General features: G+C 46.6%; 1 protein-coding gene across 4 annotated transcripts in view; it reads left to right on the top strand.

Moving 5' to 3' along the window:
- NRAP (nebulin related anchoring protein) overlaps window positions 1-15,092 on the top strand; it is a 74,997-nt gene that overhangs the window by 24,513 nt on the left and 35,392 nt on the right. For all 4 annotated transcript variants that reach the window (XM_042239111.2, XM_042239109.2, XM_042239110.2 and 1 more), the window contains 9 exons: window positions 2,435-2,533; window positions 4,080-4,184; window positions 6,580-6,687; window positions 6,952-7,053; window positions 8,967-9,164; window positions 9,759-9,863; window positions 12,200-12,298; window positions 13,613-13,717; window positions 14,975-15,082. In XM_042239111.2, coding sequence (XP_042095045.1) covers window positions 2,435-2,533; window positions 4,080-4,184; window positions 6,580-6,687; window positions 6,952-7,053; window positions 8,967-9,164; window positions 9,759-9,863; window positions 12,200-12,298; window positions 13,613-13,717; window positions 14,975-15,082 — 1,029 coding nt within the window. The remainder of the gene's footprint in view (window positions 1-2,434; window positions 2,534-4,079; window positions 4,185-6,579; window positions 6,688-6,951; window positions 7,054-8,966; window positions 9,165-9,758; window positions 9,864-12,199; window positions 12,299-13,612; window positions 13,718-14,974; window positions 15,083-15,092) is intronic.

Genomic DNA, 15,092 nt, shown 5'->3' with positions numbered 1-15,092 from the left:
TCCTGCATGGCAGCAGTGGATGGGGACTGAGTGGCCACCTCTTCTATCACCTCAACCTGCTTTGCTTTTTTTATTTTCCTGGCTCCTGTGTGAAAATTTTTACCGCCCTTGATGTAGGACTTTAGTTTTCAGGAAGTTTGGGAATCCATTTATATTTGTGGTCTCTCTTTCTGTCTGGTAGTCTTAAAGTTGGTCAGGTAGCCCTGAAATTAAATAAACAAGCATGGGCCCTTAATTAGAGAACATTCCTTTCAGATAGATTTTAAAAACACTAATAGCATTAAAATGAGACTCTACCCTCAGCAAAGGGACCTTTCAGAACGTAGACTGAAGCACTGACCAAGCATCTGTGATGTTGCAAAGATATAATTAATCATGGAAGGTGTTAATTATGTCCTGCAGAGGAAAGTAATTGTGCTCTGCAACATACTTAATGCAGAATTATCAGGAAGGCATTTGCCATTTAAAAAACACAGTTTTGTGACATTTTATCATGCATAATTCTGAATTCTATTAGACTCTATTATGAGACGATAATTTTCCCTCTGACTTAGTGCATTAGGAAGCTACTGTAGTGTAATCTCATTAATATTTGACATTGAAATGACCATATTGCCTAGTTTTTCTACATACCCCAGGTCCAAAACTCAAAATGTGCAAAAACTTTTCTCCTTGAATTGTTAACTAAATAGAATGAAGCAATACTGTCCCTTTTCTCCGAATCCAACAAAAGATTCTGTGGTCTAGTATCTGGAACACTCTGATCTTCTTAGATCTTGTTCTAGAAGCTAATTTATAAGTCTTTTGTTTGTTTGGTTTGTTTGTTTTCTAATTTGTCATAATACATTTCCTTCTCGAAGCAGAGATAGCTCTGGTTATAGGGTACCCCTGGCTCATCTGTAAGATAACAGGTAACAGTTCCAAGCACACCAGCATTGGCAAAACCACAGTTATAGTCTGCAGTCTGGGAGCCACTTTGGGAGGCCAACTGCTGGGATTTGAACCCTAGCCCTGACACCAGGGACTTTCCTAGTGGCTCAGACAGTAAAGAATCTTCCTGCAATGCTGGAGACCGGGATTCGACCCCTGGGTGGGGAAGATCCCCTGGAGAAGGGAATGGCTTCCACTCTAGTATTTTTACCTGGAGAATTCCATGAACAGAGGAGCCTGGTGGGCTACAGTCCATGGTGTCTCAAAGAGTCGGACATGACTGAGTGACTAACACTCACTTTCTGAAACCAGCTGGGGACCTTGAGCAAGTCACTTCAGGGCTCTGTGCCTCATGTTGTGAGGTGGGGATAACAGTGCTCCCCACAGGGTGGTTGGGAAGATTTAATGTGTAAATAAATGTAAAGCACTTGCAGTAGTGCTAGGCGCATAGTAAGTGCTATTTTTCAGTCGTAATTATTGTTTAGCTCCTGTTGGAACAGGCAAGAATGTAGTCAGTCCAAGGAAGAGATGCCGTCTCAAGCTTTGCACTGGGTCTGTTTCCCTTGGGTCAGTGGGTTTTAAAATACTGAACTGTTTCTCAGCATTTAAAATTGTAAGAACTTATATAATAATATGGGTTTCTGGTTTCTTTGGGATAACTGGACTGTCTGGCCACTCTGAGTCCCATTTAATCAAGATCACTATCTCCCAGAGCTGAGCAGTAGCTCTGCCCTTTGCCACAGTCCCCACCACTCCTCATTACTCCCCCACAATGAGGCCAAACATTGAGCCAAGATGAGTGCCATCCAGCTAGTGGTCTGTGACTCACAGGGTTGAGCTGTCACCCAGGGAGGTGGCAACAGGAGGTGACAGCAAGTGGGTAGGATGACAGACATCAGACTCTGGTTTAGACAAACAGGATATAATAGAAAAGTGCAAGGCTGCCCCCTGTGAGGGCACAGCCCCCTGCTATGAGATCATGGTCAGAGGCAGTAGGTGGAGTGTGGACAGAGAAGTAAGAGCTAGTGGGATGCTGGAAAGTGGCGTGTGGAGGCCTAAAGAAGCTGCCATACTGTGCAGGATATTGGGTGGGGCCCTGGGCTTTGGGCAATTAAACAGAGGCATGAAGACCATGTGTGAGATGTTTGATAGTGATCTGACTGCTACTAACAGATCCAGAACCTAGTTGACTAAAAGGCCTAGCCTGCAGATGGTAGGTTTTAAAATTCCTTTCTCTGATTAGCGAAGTGGATGATCACCCTTACTTCCATTCCCTGGCCATTCAGTTGAACTCTTTTCGTGAGCTACCTGTTCAGTCAGTCACTCTTCACTGGGCTGTTTTTCCATCTTGGAGTGGGCTTGGAGTGTCTGTTGGTCTCCAGTTGGAATCTTCGGGTTTTTCTTTGGTCATTTGAGAATCACGGCTCTATAGGGCTGAGGGGGAGGGAGCTAAGGAAATCTTCGAGCAAAGTGCAGGTGACACCTTGTGCCTCTCTGCATCCAGGTCAACTACAGGCAAAGCATCGACAAGCTGAAGTACAGCTCTGTGACCAGCACTCCTCAGATTGTTCAAGCCAAAATCAATGCCCAGCAACTGAGTCACGTAAGTGATACCCTCTCCACCCGGCTAGATGTGGGGGACTTGCAGTTGCTTCGCAGTGTTCTGGATATCTGGTTCCCCAAAGATTTGACTTCCATTGATGGTGTCATATGTCCTGTTAAAACCGTGAGATGGCTCGTTTTAAAAGTTACTATTTTTAATATTTATTTATGTCTGGCTGCGCTGGGTCTTCCTTGCGCTGTGCGTGCAGCCTTTCTATAGCTGCGGCAGTCAGGGGCTACTCTCTAGCGTGGTGCTTGGGCTTCTCATTGCGGTAGCTTTTCTAGTTTCGGAGCATGGACCCTAGAGTAGTTGTGATGTGCCAGCTTAGTTGCTCCGCAGCATGTGGGATCCTCCAAGACCAGGGATCAAACCCATGTCTACCGCTTTGACAGGCAGATTCTTAATCACTGGACCCCTAGGAGAGTCCAGAAATCACTCTCTTTGATTTAAACTTTATTTTATAAAATTTCAAATACATTCAGAAGTAGAAAGGACAGCATAATGAACCCCCAGGCAGCCGTCACTCAGCTTCAATGAATTAACTCGTAGCCAGTCTTGCTTCCGTATGCACATCCACTGTCCCCTTCCATATTATTTTGAAGGAAATCCTAGGTATTGTATAATTTAATCTACAGATATTTTAGTATGAATCTCTAAACTATAAAAATAATTTTAAACATATTTATACAATTTTGATATATCACACCAAAAAACGAACAAAAATTCTTAACATCACCAATGTCCAGGTGACATTCAGCATTCCAGTTGTCTCATAGGGTTATTTATTTTTTTTTACAGTTTGTCTGAATCAAGCTCCAGATAAGGTTCCCATTTTGTGATTGGTTGATATGTCTTCAAGACTCTTTTCATCTTTAAGTTTTCCTCTTTATCTCTTTTCTTGCAAGTTGTTTGTGGAAGAAACTAAACTGTTTATCCTATAAAGTCTCCCACATCTGAGCTTTGCTGACTGTATCCCAGTGAGGATTGCACATGTGTTCTGGCCTCCAGTGCCTACAAAATAATAGTTGGATCTCTAGGTTTGGTCAGGCTCAGGTTTAATTTGGGGGCAAGACTGCTTCTCATATGATGCCGTGTTCTTCCATTGGGAATCATAAAATGTCTGGTTGGCTGTTTTTGTGTGTGGTTTATGATGGTCTTTTTCCAACGTGGGCAGACATTTGATAATTACTCTTTGAGTATCTAACTGCACATAGCGAGAGGTTTGGCATTGCAGGAAGTTTAAAAAAACAAGTTTCATAGCCTCAAGTGCTACCAGCGGGTGAGGTAGCCACAGGGAAGTCTCTTGCAAACTTGTAACTGTGAGCATGCCTTTGAGTTGTTTGACTTTTCATTTGGCATCTTCCATCTGTTAATTTAAAACATTCATAAAATTTCAGGCTTCCTTGTGAAATGCCTTTTCCAGAAATTCCTTTTTGGCTACGGGCCTACAAAAAGAGAGTGAAAAAGAGTGCATTCTCTCCAGAGTTCTCCTTCTGCCATGTCAAGACCATGTGCTTACCCTGTGGGTTTATTTTACATCCAACAGGTGAATTACCGTGCTGACTATGAGAAAAACAAGTTGAATTACACGTTGCCCCAGGACGTCCCTCAGCTGGTGAAGGCCAGAACCAATGCAGAATTGTTTAGCGAGGTGAGCAAGGAGCATGGGTGAGAACACGGTGGGGGCTATAAACCGATGTGAAAATGAAGGGACGAGAGTGGTCCAGCAAACAAGGCCCAGGCAATCCTCTGTTCATGGAGAGGTTCGTCAGAGGCACCCATCAGGTTATAATTTTGAATGCTGCTGCTCATGTGGTAGTTCATGAGAATAAATTGATCACAGCAATTGAATTCTCAGTGTTCGTGCATGTGTATGGTATATGGAAGTCACATACTCACAGTCATACACACTCATCATCATCACCATCATCATCCTGATGACTCCTAGCTGGTGCTTTGCTGTGTGAGTGAAAAGTTTAAGTTTGAAGAAGACAAAACTTAATCACCAGATTCTGCCAGGAGTCACAATAAGGCTATGACTAGGCTTCTTATTCTAAATGGGAATTGTAGGACAGGAAAAAGGAAAGAGGCACTAACCTGGGAGGTGGTAGTTTAGTTGCTAAGTCGTGTCCCACTCTTGGGACCCCGTGGACTGTAGCCCACCAGGCTCCTCTGCCCATGGGATTCTCCAGGCAAGAATACTGGACTGGGTTGCCATGTCCTTCTCCAGGGGATCTTCCCGACCCAGACATCGAATCCAGGTCTCCGGCATTACAGGCAGGTTCTTTACCATCTGAGCTACCAGGGAAACCCAGTTAAGAGTTTGGGATTAACATATGCACACAACCATCTATGGGGTAGGTGAACAGTCAGTTCAGTTCAGTTCAGTTCAGTCGCTCAGTCGTGTCCGACTCTTTGCGAACCCATGAACTGCAGCACGCCAGGCCTCCCTGTCCATCACCAACTCCTGGAGTTCACTCAGACTCACGTCCATCGAGTTGGTGATGCCATCCAGCCATCTCATCCTCTGTCGTCCCCTTCTCCTCCTGCCCCCAATCCCTCCCAGCATCAGAGTCTTTTCCAATGAGTCAACTCTTCACATGAGGTGGCCAGAGTACTGAAGTTTCAGCTTTAGCATCATTCCTTCCAAAGAACATCCAGGGCTGATCTCCTTTAGAATGGACTGGTTGGATCTCCTTGCAGTCCAAGGGACTCTCAAGAGTCTTCCCCAACACCACAGTTCAAAAGCATCAATTCTTCGGCACTCAGCCTTCTTCCCAGTCCAACTCTCACATCCATACATGACCACTGGAAAAACCATAGCCTTGACTAGACAGACCTTTGTTGGCAAAGTAATGTCTCTGCTTTTGAATATGCTATCTAGGTTGGTCATAACTTTCCTTCCAAGGAGTAAGTGTCTTTTAATTTCATAGCTGCAATCACCATCTGCAGTGATTTATAGGGACCTACAATATAGCAGGGAAGCCTGGTGTGCTGCAGTCCATGGAGTCGCAAAGAGTTGGGCACGACAGAGTGACTGTACTGAACTGAACTATATAGCACAGGGAACTATACCAAATATCTTTTAATAACCTATAATGTAAAAGAACTGAAAAGGCTATATATGTATAATGTTTATGTATCTATCTATCTATCTATCTATACATATATCTGAATCACTTTGCTTTACACTTGAAACTGGCATACTATTATAAATTATACTTTCATAAAAATTTTAAAATGGATAAAATAATCTTTTTTGTATGCTTATTCTGTGCTGGACACTGGGATAGGCATTATATATGGAATTATTCATATGTATTATATTCATATAACCCCTTGGAGTTATTTATTGCAGAGACACAGTTGGTGGCATGGGCTTTGGTATCAGAGAGCCAGGTGTTACTACCATGGCAACAACAATACCCTGTATCTGTTTGCACTTGATGCACTTAGGGTATCTGTTCTCATGTATACGGTATATTCTTACTGCCACCCTTGCGTTAAGTCACTTCAGCTGTGTTTGACTCTTTGCAACCCTATGGACTGTAGCCCACCAGGCTCCTCTGTCCATGGGATTCTCCAAGCAAGAGTACTGGAGTAGGTTGCCATGCCTTTCTCCAGGGGATCTTTCCCACCCAGGAATCGAACCCATATCTCTTATGTCTCCTGCGTTGGCAGGCAGATTCTTTACCACTAGCACCACATGGAAAGCCCTTTAGACAGATATATGATATTATTTTTGCAAATGGTAAACTGAGGACCAAAAAAGTGAAGTAATTTGTCCAAGGTCACATGGTCAGGCAGCAACAGTGTTAGGATGAACCCATGGGTCTTCTCATTGTCCTATCACATCATTGCCCCACATGGCTCTACAGTGAGGGAATCAACAGTGTTAATAGTTGTTATTATCACTTCGGTAGTAACAGCCAAGATTCTGCTCTATAAACAGATGAAGGTGCCAACTTTGTAATTTAAAATACTTCTGTTCAACTTTTGGCAAGACTGGACAGTGATTTCCATTCACCTGTGATTCTGTTTGTCAGGTTAAATACAGAGAAGGCTGGGAGAAGACAAAGGGGAAAGGATTTGAGATGAAGCTGGATGCCATGTCTCTGCTGGCTGCCAAAGCTTCGGGAGAGCTTGCAAGCAATGTAAGTTTCTCTCATTAACTCAGAAATGCATAAAAAATGGTTCCAGTAAAACATCAGTGGTCTCGCAGAAAAGAATAATGACTGTTAACATTGTAAACATTGCTACGCTTTAATCTTCTACTGGCTTTGAGAAAGACTGGGAGGTGTTTTTTCAGAATAGTTCCCCTTGCACTTGTCACTTAGACATGGTCCCCCTTGCACTAACCACAGTCCCTCCCATGGCAAAGTTTATCTCTCACAGTTGACTTTCCTCTGTCTCTCCAGATTAAATACAAAGAGGAGTATGAAAAAGCAAAAGGCAAAGTCCTAGGAACTACAGACTCGAGGCTGCTGCACTCCCTTCAAGTTGCCAAGATGAGCAGTGAGGTAAAATCTTTTCTACTCCTCAACCCCCTCACTTAGGGCTGTGTTGCTGTGAAAGTTTTTCCCAGCCTGCTTCACCTGAGACTGTTATTTTTCCACTTCCGCTTGTAATTTCTTTCCTGGCTTATGTGGGAAATGTTTTCTTCCTTTATCTTGGCAAAGACTACTGTTCTTTTAAAGTAGATGAGAAGTGTGTGGTCCCTAAGGGTGACCGGCATCTGCTGTTCGTGGTACAGGATGCTGGGCCACATCTATTCACCCTGAAATGTTTACTAAATAACTACACTGCACAACATATTGTGTGAGACACCAGGGCTGCAAGAGGAAACAACACATACCTGGTGTCTCTCTAATGGAGTTTAATTATGTTGGGAGCGTTAGATAGGAAGCATTCTGTTTATTGAGGTGGTGCCCTGGATGAATCCTCTCTTCCAAACACAAATGGTATTCAAGATGTTTGTTTAGCCAACAATTGGGACATCTAGGTTCCAGCCGGGAGAAGGCAATGGCACCCCACTCCAATACTCTTGCCTGGAAACTCCCATGGACGGAGGAGCCTGGTAGGCTGCAGTCCGTGGGGTCGCGAAGAGTCGGACACGACTGAGCGACTTCACTTTCACTTTTCACTTTCATGCATTGGAGAAGGAAATGGCAACCCACTCCAGTGCTCTTGCCTGGAGAATCCCAGGGATGGGGAAGCCTGGTGGGCTGCTGTCTCTGGGGTCGCACAGAGTCGGACACGACTGAAGCGACTTAGCAGCAGCAGCAGCAGCAGGTTCCAGCCACTCAAAATGGCAGTGCTTGTAAACAACTATAGTGGCAGGTGGTTGACCTGGGTACGTATCCCTTAGCAGAAACCTTTGGGAAAGGAGTGGTCTGCCAAAAGGGTCAGGTTTGGTTTCCAGTTAAGACTTCCCTGTCAATGCTGAACAGGCAAAAACGAGGCATGGTCATCAATTCTGCTTTATGATGGTGAGGCTGGCTTATGCTGCTTTGGTGGTGCAGTCAGTTATGATTACCTGATGAGTCATGGAGGAACCAGGGCTTGAGTAGAAAAAGAGAATTGGCATCTTATAACCATTTTGGATGTGCCCTATGGAACAAGCCCTCTAATGTCCTCAGTCATGAAGTATACAGAGACGTTGAGCATTTGGCTTCAGTCTAGACAGAGAACAAAACTGATTTTGCATACTTGTAGTTGGAGCAAATGGGGCCAAAAAAGGTGGCCTTGCCCTAAGTCATAATGTAGTCAGTGGTAGTGGCTGAGGAATAGAGAATTAGACCCTAGAAGTTAAGAACTCAACTTACTCCTAACTTACTCCTAGACTTTTTCTACTGTACCACACTTCCTCACCATCAAACCATCATCACCACCATCACACTATCACCATCATCATCACCACCATTCATCCTCATTGCCAGCATTTATCAGGTGTTTTCTGTATACCATCCCTGCACTAAGTGGGTTTCGGCTTCTGTTTTGTTTACTTTTCACAATAGCCCTCCAAGGAAAATGAGCCTTTAGAGAGGTGATGTGGCTTCCCAGAGGCCATCTAGCTGGCAAAGTTCAGATCAGATTTGAACTCAAGCTTGGCTGACCCTGGAGCTCACACTTTGCTATATTTGCCTCTCAAAGCTTCCACAGAAACCATGGATCGAGTGTTTTCTTTCTAGAGCAGCTGGGTGAAAAGAGTTAGGAGGCATTTCTCGCAGAGTCAAAGTACTATGAAACCTCAGTTCCCAGGTGCCACCACCTGGCAGAGCCAGGACTCGGGTCTCATGCTCTGGACAGACAGGTGGCATTGCCCAGAGTGCCAGTTCCTCATGGAAGCCTGGGCTTCTCTGCTGCGTTTGTTTTCACATCACTCCCGCCAAGGCAGGCTTCCAGTAATACAGTGCGTTTTGGTGCCTTCAAGGTTGAATACAAGAAAGGCTTTGAAAAGAGTAAGACCCACTTTCACCTGCCCATGGACATGGTCAACATCAGGCATGCTAAGAAGGCCCAAGCTCTGGCCAGTGACCTGGACTACAGGAAAAAACTGCATGAATACACTGTGCTGCCTGAAGATATGAAGACTCTCTGGGCCAAGAAAGCCTACGGGCTCCAGAGCGAGGTGAGCTCTGACTCTTAGCCCGTTCTCCCCATGCAGCTCTTGCAGCTGGATATGGTGACACTTTCAGAGTGAGTTAGAACTTGTCCATGAGTCTGTTAGGCGACTCCAGACCAGGAAGAACTGCTGGAGATGTGCCAGGCTCAGGGAGGATGGACGGGGAGGTAGAGATAGAGATGGAGTTAGAATCAAGATGGTAGAGACCAGAGGGTGGAGGGTTGGATCTCAGAGCTATTGTGGAAGTCAAGGTGTGTTGGTATTGGGACGAGCAAAGAGAAAAGCAAGTGCTGAAAGTGGTAACGCTGATAAATGTTGTAAAGTACATCTAGGAAGTACACCAGCTTGGCAGATAAAGTCCTTAGGCAAAAAGTCTGAAAAGCCCTCCTTTTTGGTGAAGGTGGTGGTGTTTCAGAACTAAGGTAGAATTAGCCTCGTCTGCTTACAGGGTGGGTAGTGGCTTCACCCCCTAGCAGAGCTCTGCCTGACTATAAGATGTAGGGCTGAGAAAACGCAGGAGTGAGTGCTTTCCTAAGTCTCTGTTAACTTCTCCCAGTCTGCGTCCATATGTCTTGATTAAGCTTGCTCTTCCTCTTGCAGCTGCAGTACAAGGCTGACCTGGCGTGGATGAAAGGGGTCGGGTGGCTGACCGAGGGCAGTCTCAACTTGGAACAGGCCAAGAAGGCCGGACAGCTGGTCAGCGAGGTAACCTGAGCCCAAGCCCCTGGCTTCTCGTCCTTCTCAGCCCAAGTGACCCCGGAGAGCCATCTTTCCCTCTGAATTCTCCTCAACCCCCAGGCTTAGTTTTTGAGTGAGACAGGGGAGTACTTCTTCATTTTGCACGTGTAGCTCACCCTGAACTAGCTTTCTACACCCTTACGCTTCCTGGGAGGTATTTGTAAGAAGCCAACCGATAGGGTCGCAGAGTCGGACTAATTGACTGGACAACAACGGTTCTCACCATCTGTGTGCCGTAAACTCACCATAGACTTTCGGCAAGTCATTCAACCTTTCCAATCCTCCTTCTCTCTTATAGAAATGAGAAAGTTGGCTAGGATCCTCCCCAAATCCCTGTGGCTCCAAGCCTGTGCTTCTCTTTACTCCGTGTACAGCTGGTGTTGGCAGCAGGCAGAGGAGGACTTTTGAAGGACATTTCATTTGCAAATGTGACTATTTCAGGAACCCCGTTTGAGATCTTCAAAGGGGGTTCTTATTCTGGTGGCAGGAAGGCTGAGTCGGCATTTTTCTTGCACATGGTAATCATGGTGCTGATAACAGCTGCCGTTTATAGGCTGATAATAATTATGCAACCAGTGCTGTCGTTCATTGATGACTGTGAGTGTATTACACACCCATGGTTCATTTATCACTCACGTTTATTACTCCTCTGTGAGTAGACACTAGTATTATTCTATTCACATCCCCATTTTACATAGGTGGAAGGTAAGACAGAGTTACATTTCCAGAAGTGGCAGAGCTGGGATCTGTATGCAATGTTTTGCTCCAATGCACCAGCTCTGGACAGTTAAGCAATATTGGATTCCTGAAGCACCTTTTCTAATTTATTCTTATTTATCCACTGTACTCATCCTTCTCTCAGACACAGACACATTCAAGGTTAGGGTGTTTGAATAAGGAAGGTAGAGAGAAGAGAATACCCTTGAGGGTTCCCATCACTTAACTTCTTTGAGACCAGTTGAAATCCAAGTGGAACAAACCGAGCCCCATTTGTCTTGGACAGGGGTGTGGTAAGGGGACCTTCTGCCTTAGGCATGCCTGATCCCATCTCACTCCTGTGCTGACTCATTGTTAAGCTCCTTGAGGGCCAGGAAGATACCCTTTCCTTTACCTTTTTCATAGCCCTGCTCTGCCCTGGGCAGGGTGGGTTCTTCGCTCCTCACTTGGCACTTCTGATTTGACCAATGCAGAGGCTGGGACACCCAGGGATTTCCAACCATGAAAAGGCAATGTGACTTCCTTCAATTATGTGGTGAAGGAGTCTTCCCATTCAGCATGCTTTAATGAGAAAGGGAAAGTACAAGTCTCTTTGGAATATTTTTTGTAGAATTTCTTTTCTTCCTCGTGGGAGGAAGCTCGAAACTTTCAATATTCCAGTCCTTATTTGTGCTTCATTTGGTATCAGCAATCCTCTCGCTGACGGCACTGGGGGCTCTGCTCACCTGTGATCTCCCCACAAGTTTTTGTTCAATAAGCCATTCTCAGCGGCTTCCCTTCCCATCAGCTTTGGCAACTCCAATGGAAAAGCCAGAGGAACTAAACCTCTGAGAAGGACAAGAAGTCCCCGTTGGGGAACAGAATTAGCACGTGTAATTTTTGCCAGTGGCTTTGGAGCTGTGAGATGGGGACATGAGGAAGACAAGCCCTCAGTAATCTGAAACACGGAGAGCTGTGAGGGCAGAACCCACCTGGCCACCTGCCTTCTGGATGTGGCTCCTGGCCTTTCCTGTCACAATACTTCCTGGAACATCCTGACAGCACTGTGAATAACAGTGACTGCGAGCGCAGTGATCACTTACTCTGCCCAAGGACTCCCCTCGTGGGAAGGGAGGCTTTGAAGCCTCTGCACCACCCGCAGTAAAGCAGCTTCTATTGTTTCCCACATTGTACAGTCCAAGCCTGAGCAGCTCAGGGGATCCAAGGATCTGCCCAAGGCCGTGAAACCAGAAAGAGGTTGGGGGAGATCTGGACCTCAGGATTCCTGCCTATCAAGTCCAAGCTCCCTCCACTCAGCTCTCCTATGTCAGATCTAGGTTTACAAAATGGATCCATCCCAGGGCTCACAGTGACACACAGGCTTCACTGAAGGGAAGATTCAAGTCCCCATTCAGCAGAAGCGACTAAAACAAGCTCACCAGGCTGAAAGTCTCAGGTCTGAGTGGTCCTCTTTAAGCTAAAGGAATAGCTGGACCATCCCCCTTGGGAAAATTCTTGGGTCACAGAAAGTATGTGGGTGTTTGCATGTATGTGATGGTGGGGACAGCCCTATCTAATGCTACCGAGTCTCTTTCCTTTGCAAACAGAAAAACTACAGGCAGAGAGTCGATGAGCTGAAGTTCACCAGTGTGGCCGACAGCTCCCAGATGGAGCATGCCAAGAAGAGCCAGGAACTGCAGAGCGGGGTGAGTCCTGGGCTGCCCTTTCTCCTCCGAGCTGCTGTGTCATGGGCCTGGGAACCTCCGGGACCACAGCAGGTGCTGCCCAGGCATGAGCCAGGAGCCAAGGAGCCTTCCCCTTAAATAGGCTGGGCCCTGCTTTCCACGGGCTTCCAGGCCTCCCTACCTCACTCACCATATTTCTCCTCTGGTTGTTAAAGACAGATGTCAACTGACATTCTTGCTTTTCGGTTTTCAATCTTGCCTAGTTCCTTCTTCTTTCTTTCTCCTTCTCTCTCCCTCATCAAGGACTCCAGAATTCTGGAGGCTGTAGAGGGTTATCTTAGAGGAGGATAGCATTATGCTTGTGAGATGGTGCACTTCACGCCCACTTGCACTGAAATGCGGAAGGTAGTACAAGAAAACACCACATGTTATTTACGCGTTGGGGATCAACAGCTGAGCAGGTATAGTTGCTGCCATCTGGCCAGGACGTTCCTAGCTTTCCTTTCTAAAGGTCCAGATACACCTGCCAGAAAGGATGCAATAAACAGAATTCAGAGTCAGCAGAAATCCACTGCATGGAAACTCGGGCTGGGAAGTGGGAGAGAAGGGAAGAGAGAAAGAGCAGGAGTGATTTGGTTTCCATGGAGAAGATGCTCACTCATGCTGCCTTTTTGGCCACTGTTCGCTTTCCCGGTGTCACTCCCTGTAGATGTGCTAGGTTTGACCATGGGGTGCAGGAGGCAGGAGATACTTCTAATTTTTCCCACTTGAGGAGTCCATCTTCGTCTTAGCCCTCTAGTGGGTCATTTGTGTGGCCATGGACACTGTGGATGGGAACAGCTTGGGGAAGTTGATGCCTCCTGGGAAAATGGGGCTTCCCTGATGGCTCAGATGGTGAAGAATCTGCCTGCAATACAGGAAACCCAGGTTCGAGGGTCAGAAAGATCCCCTGGAGAAGGGAATGGCAACCCAATCCAGTATGCTTGCCTGGAGAATCCCATGGACAGAGGAGTCTGGCAGGCTATAGTCCGTGGGGTCACAAAGAGTCAGACACGACTGAGCGACTAACATTTTCACTTTCTTTGAGGGAAAATGAGAACCTTAGAGGGGTTCTCAGATTGGTCCCCTGGCCACGTTTTCCACCCAGCAGCTCACTGCTGCTGCTCATTCCCTAGTCATCTATTCTGCCTTAAGCTTCATTTCCTGCATGCTGCCAGCCAGCATCTGCCCTGATTGATCCTGTAATGGATTTTCCATGTAAGACACAGAAGAACCGAGCAGCCAGCCACCTCCTCCTTTGCCTTCTGCTCCTGACCCAGTGTTCTGTCCCAACAGGTGGCCTACAAGGCAGAGCACGAGCAGTCTGTCCATCAGTACAGCATTAGCAAAGACGAGCCTCTCTTCCTACAGGCCCGAGCCAACGCTGCCAATCTCAGCGAGGTACAGTCAGGGGCGGGGGGTGGCTGAGGGCTCCACTTTCCTGTATGTAGGCACCTGATCTGTAAAGCCCACCAGCTGTATCAGTGTGTCTGTGTTGGTGAGGCTGCCTGTGTACATCTGGTCATTGTAAACTCCTCACGAGTATTAGTGGGCAGGAGGGGCTTCCCTGGTGGCTCAGTGGTAAAGAATCTGCCTGCCAAACAGGAGATGCCAGTTCAATCCCTGGGTCAGGAAGATTCCCTGGAGGAAGAAATGGCAACCCACTCTAGTATTCTTGCCTGGAAAATCCCAGGGACAGAGAAGCCTAGTGGGTTACAGTCTTTGAGGTTACGAAAGAGTCAGACGCCATTGAGCAATGGAGCACGCACACACACACGCAGGCATGCATGCAGACAACCTTTGGTAGGAATGAGCATCGGCTATACGCTGGAGTAGGAGGCAGTGGTTATTCCGGGGTTGGAGTTGAAACAACGTAAGAATAGTGATAGAGAAGGGAATGAAAAAGAGCTCAGAAATTAGCTCCAAACTGTCCGGGTTTTTAGCACTTACTAGGTATGCAATCATGGGCAATTTCTTTGCTCTCAGCAGTCCCACTGGCAAATGAGGGCACTCTTATTTCCCTCTACATTGGGTTGCCCTGAAGTCTCAGTGAGCTGATACACGGCAAGCACAGGGAGGAGCGTGCTCAGAGCAGTTATTCCTTAGGCACGAAAGCTTGTGGGGTTCCAACTTTTCTTCTCTTTCGTCTAAGGAAGAGTCTTTCTTGGCTCTTATGCTGGTCTCCCAGATCTTTGGAGTCCTGATGCAAGTATTTGGGAGAGGGGGTAGAACTGGATGGAGAAACAGAAGCTAAACTGATTGACACACAGAAATGGAGGGAGCCTCGGATGGTAAAGAATCCGCCTGCAACGCAGGAGACCTGGGTTCAACCTCTGGTTTGGGAAGATGTCTTGGAGAAGGAAATGTCTACCCACTCCAGTATTCTTGCCTGAAGAACCTCATGGACAGAGGAGCCTGGTGGGCTACAGTCCATGGGGTCGCAAAGAGTCGGACACCACTGAGCGACTTTCACTTTGTAGAAGAAAGAACTTGAAATCTGGAGGTGGGGGCAGGACAGGAAGTGGGAAGAGCAAAGGAAAGACCCACATGCGCTAGAGGCTGGGCTCAGCCTCTGGGTGTTTGTCTCCTGGAGAGGTTGTTACAGAGTCTAGGGGAAGTCCTCTCACTTCAGGATGATCTCTTTTCTCCTACCCTTAGAAACTGTATAAGAGCAGCTGGGAAAACCAAAAGGCGAAAGCGTTTGATCTGCGTCTTGACTCCTTGGCCTTCCTGGCAGCCAAAGCCAAGAGGGACCTGGCCAGTGAGGTAAGTCAGT

Source organism: Ovis aries, chromosome 22 (genome assembly GCF_016772045.2).
Source record: "Ovis aries strain OAR_USU_Benz2616 breed Rambouillet chromosome 22, ARS-UI_Ramb_v3.0, whole genome shotgun sequence".
Classification (NCBI taxonomy): Eukaryota; Metazoa; Chordata; class Mammalia; order Artiodactyla; family Bovidae; genus Ovis; species Ovis aries.
Note: the sequence above shows the minus strand (reverse complement) of the source record. Positions and strands in the feature narration are given on the sequence as shown.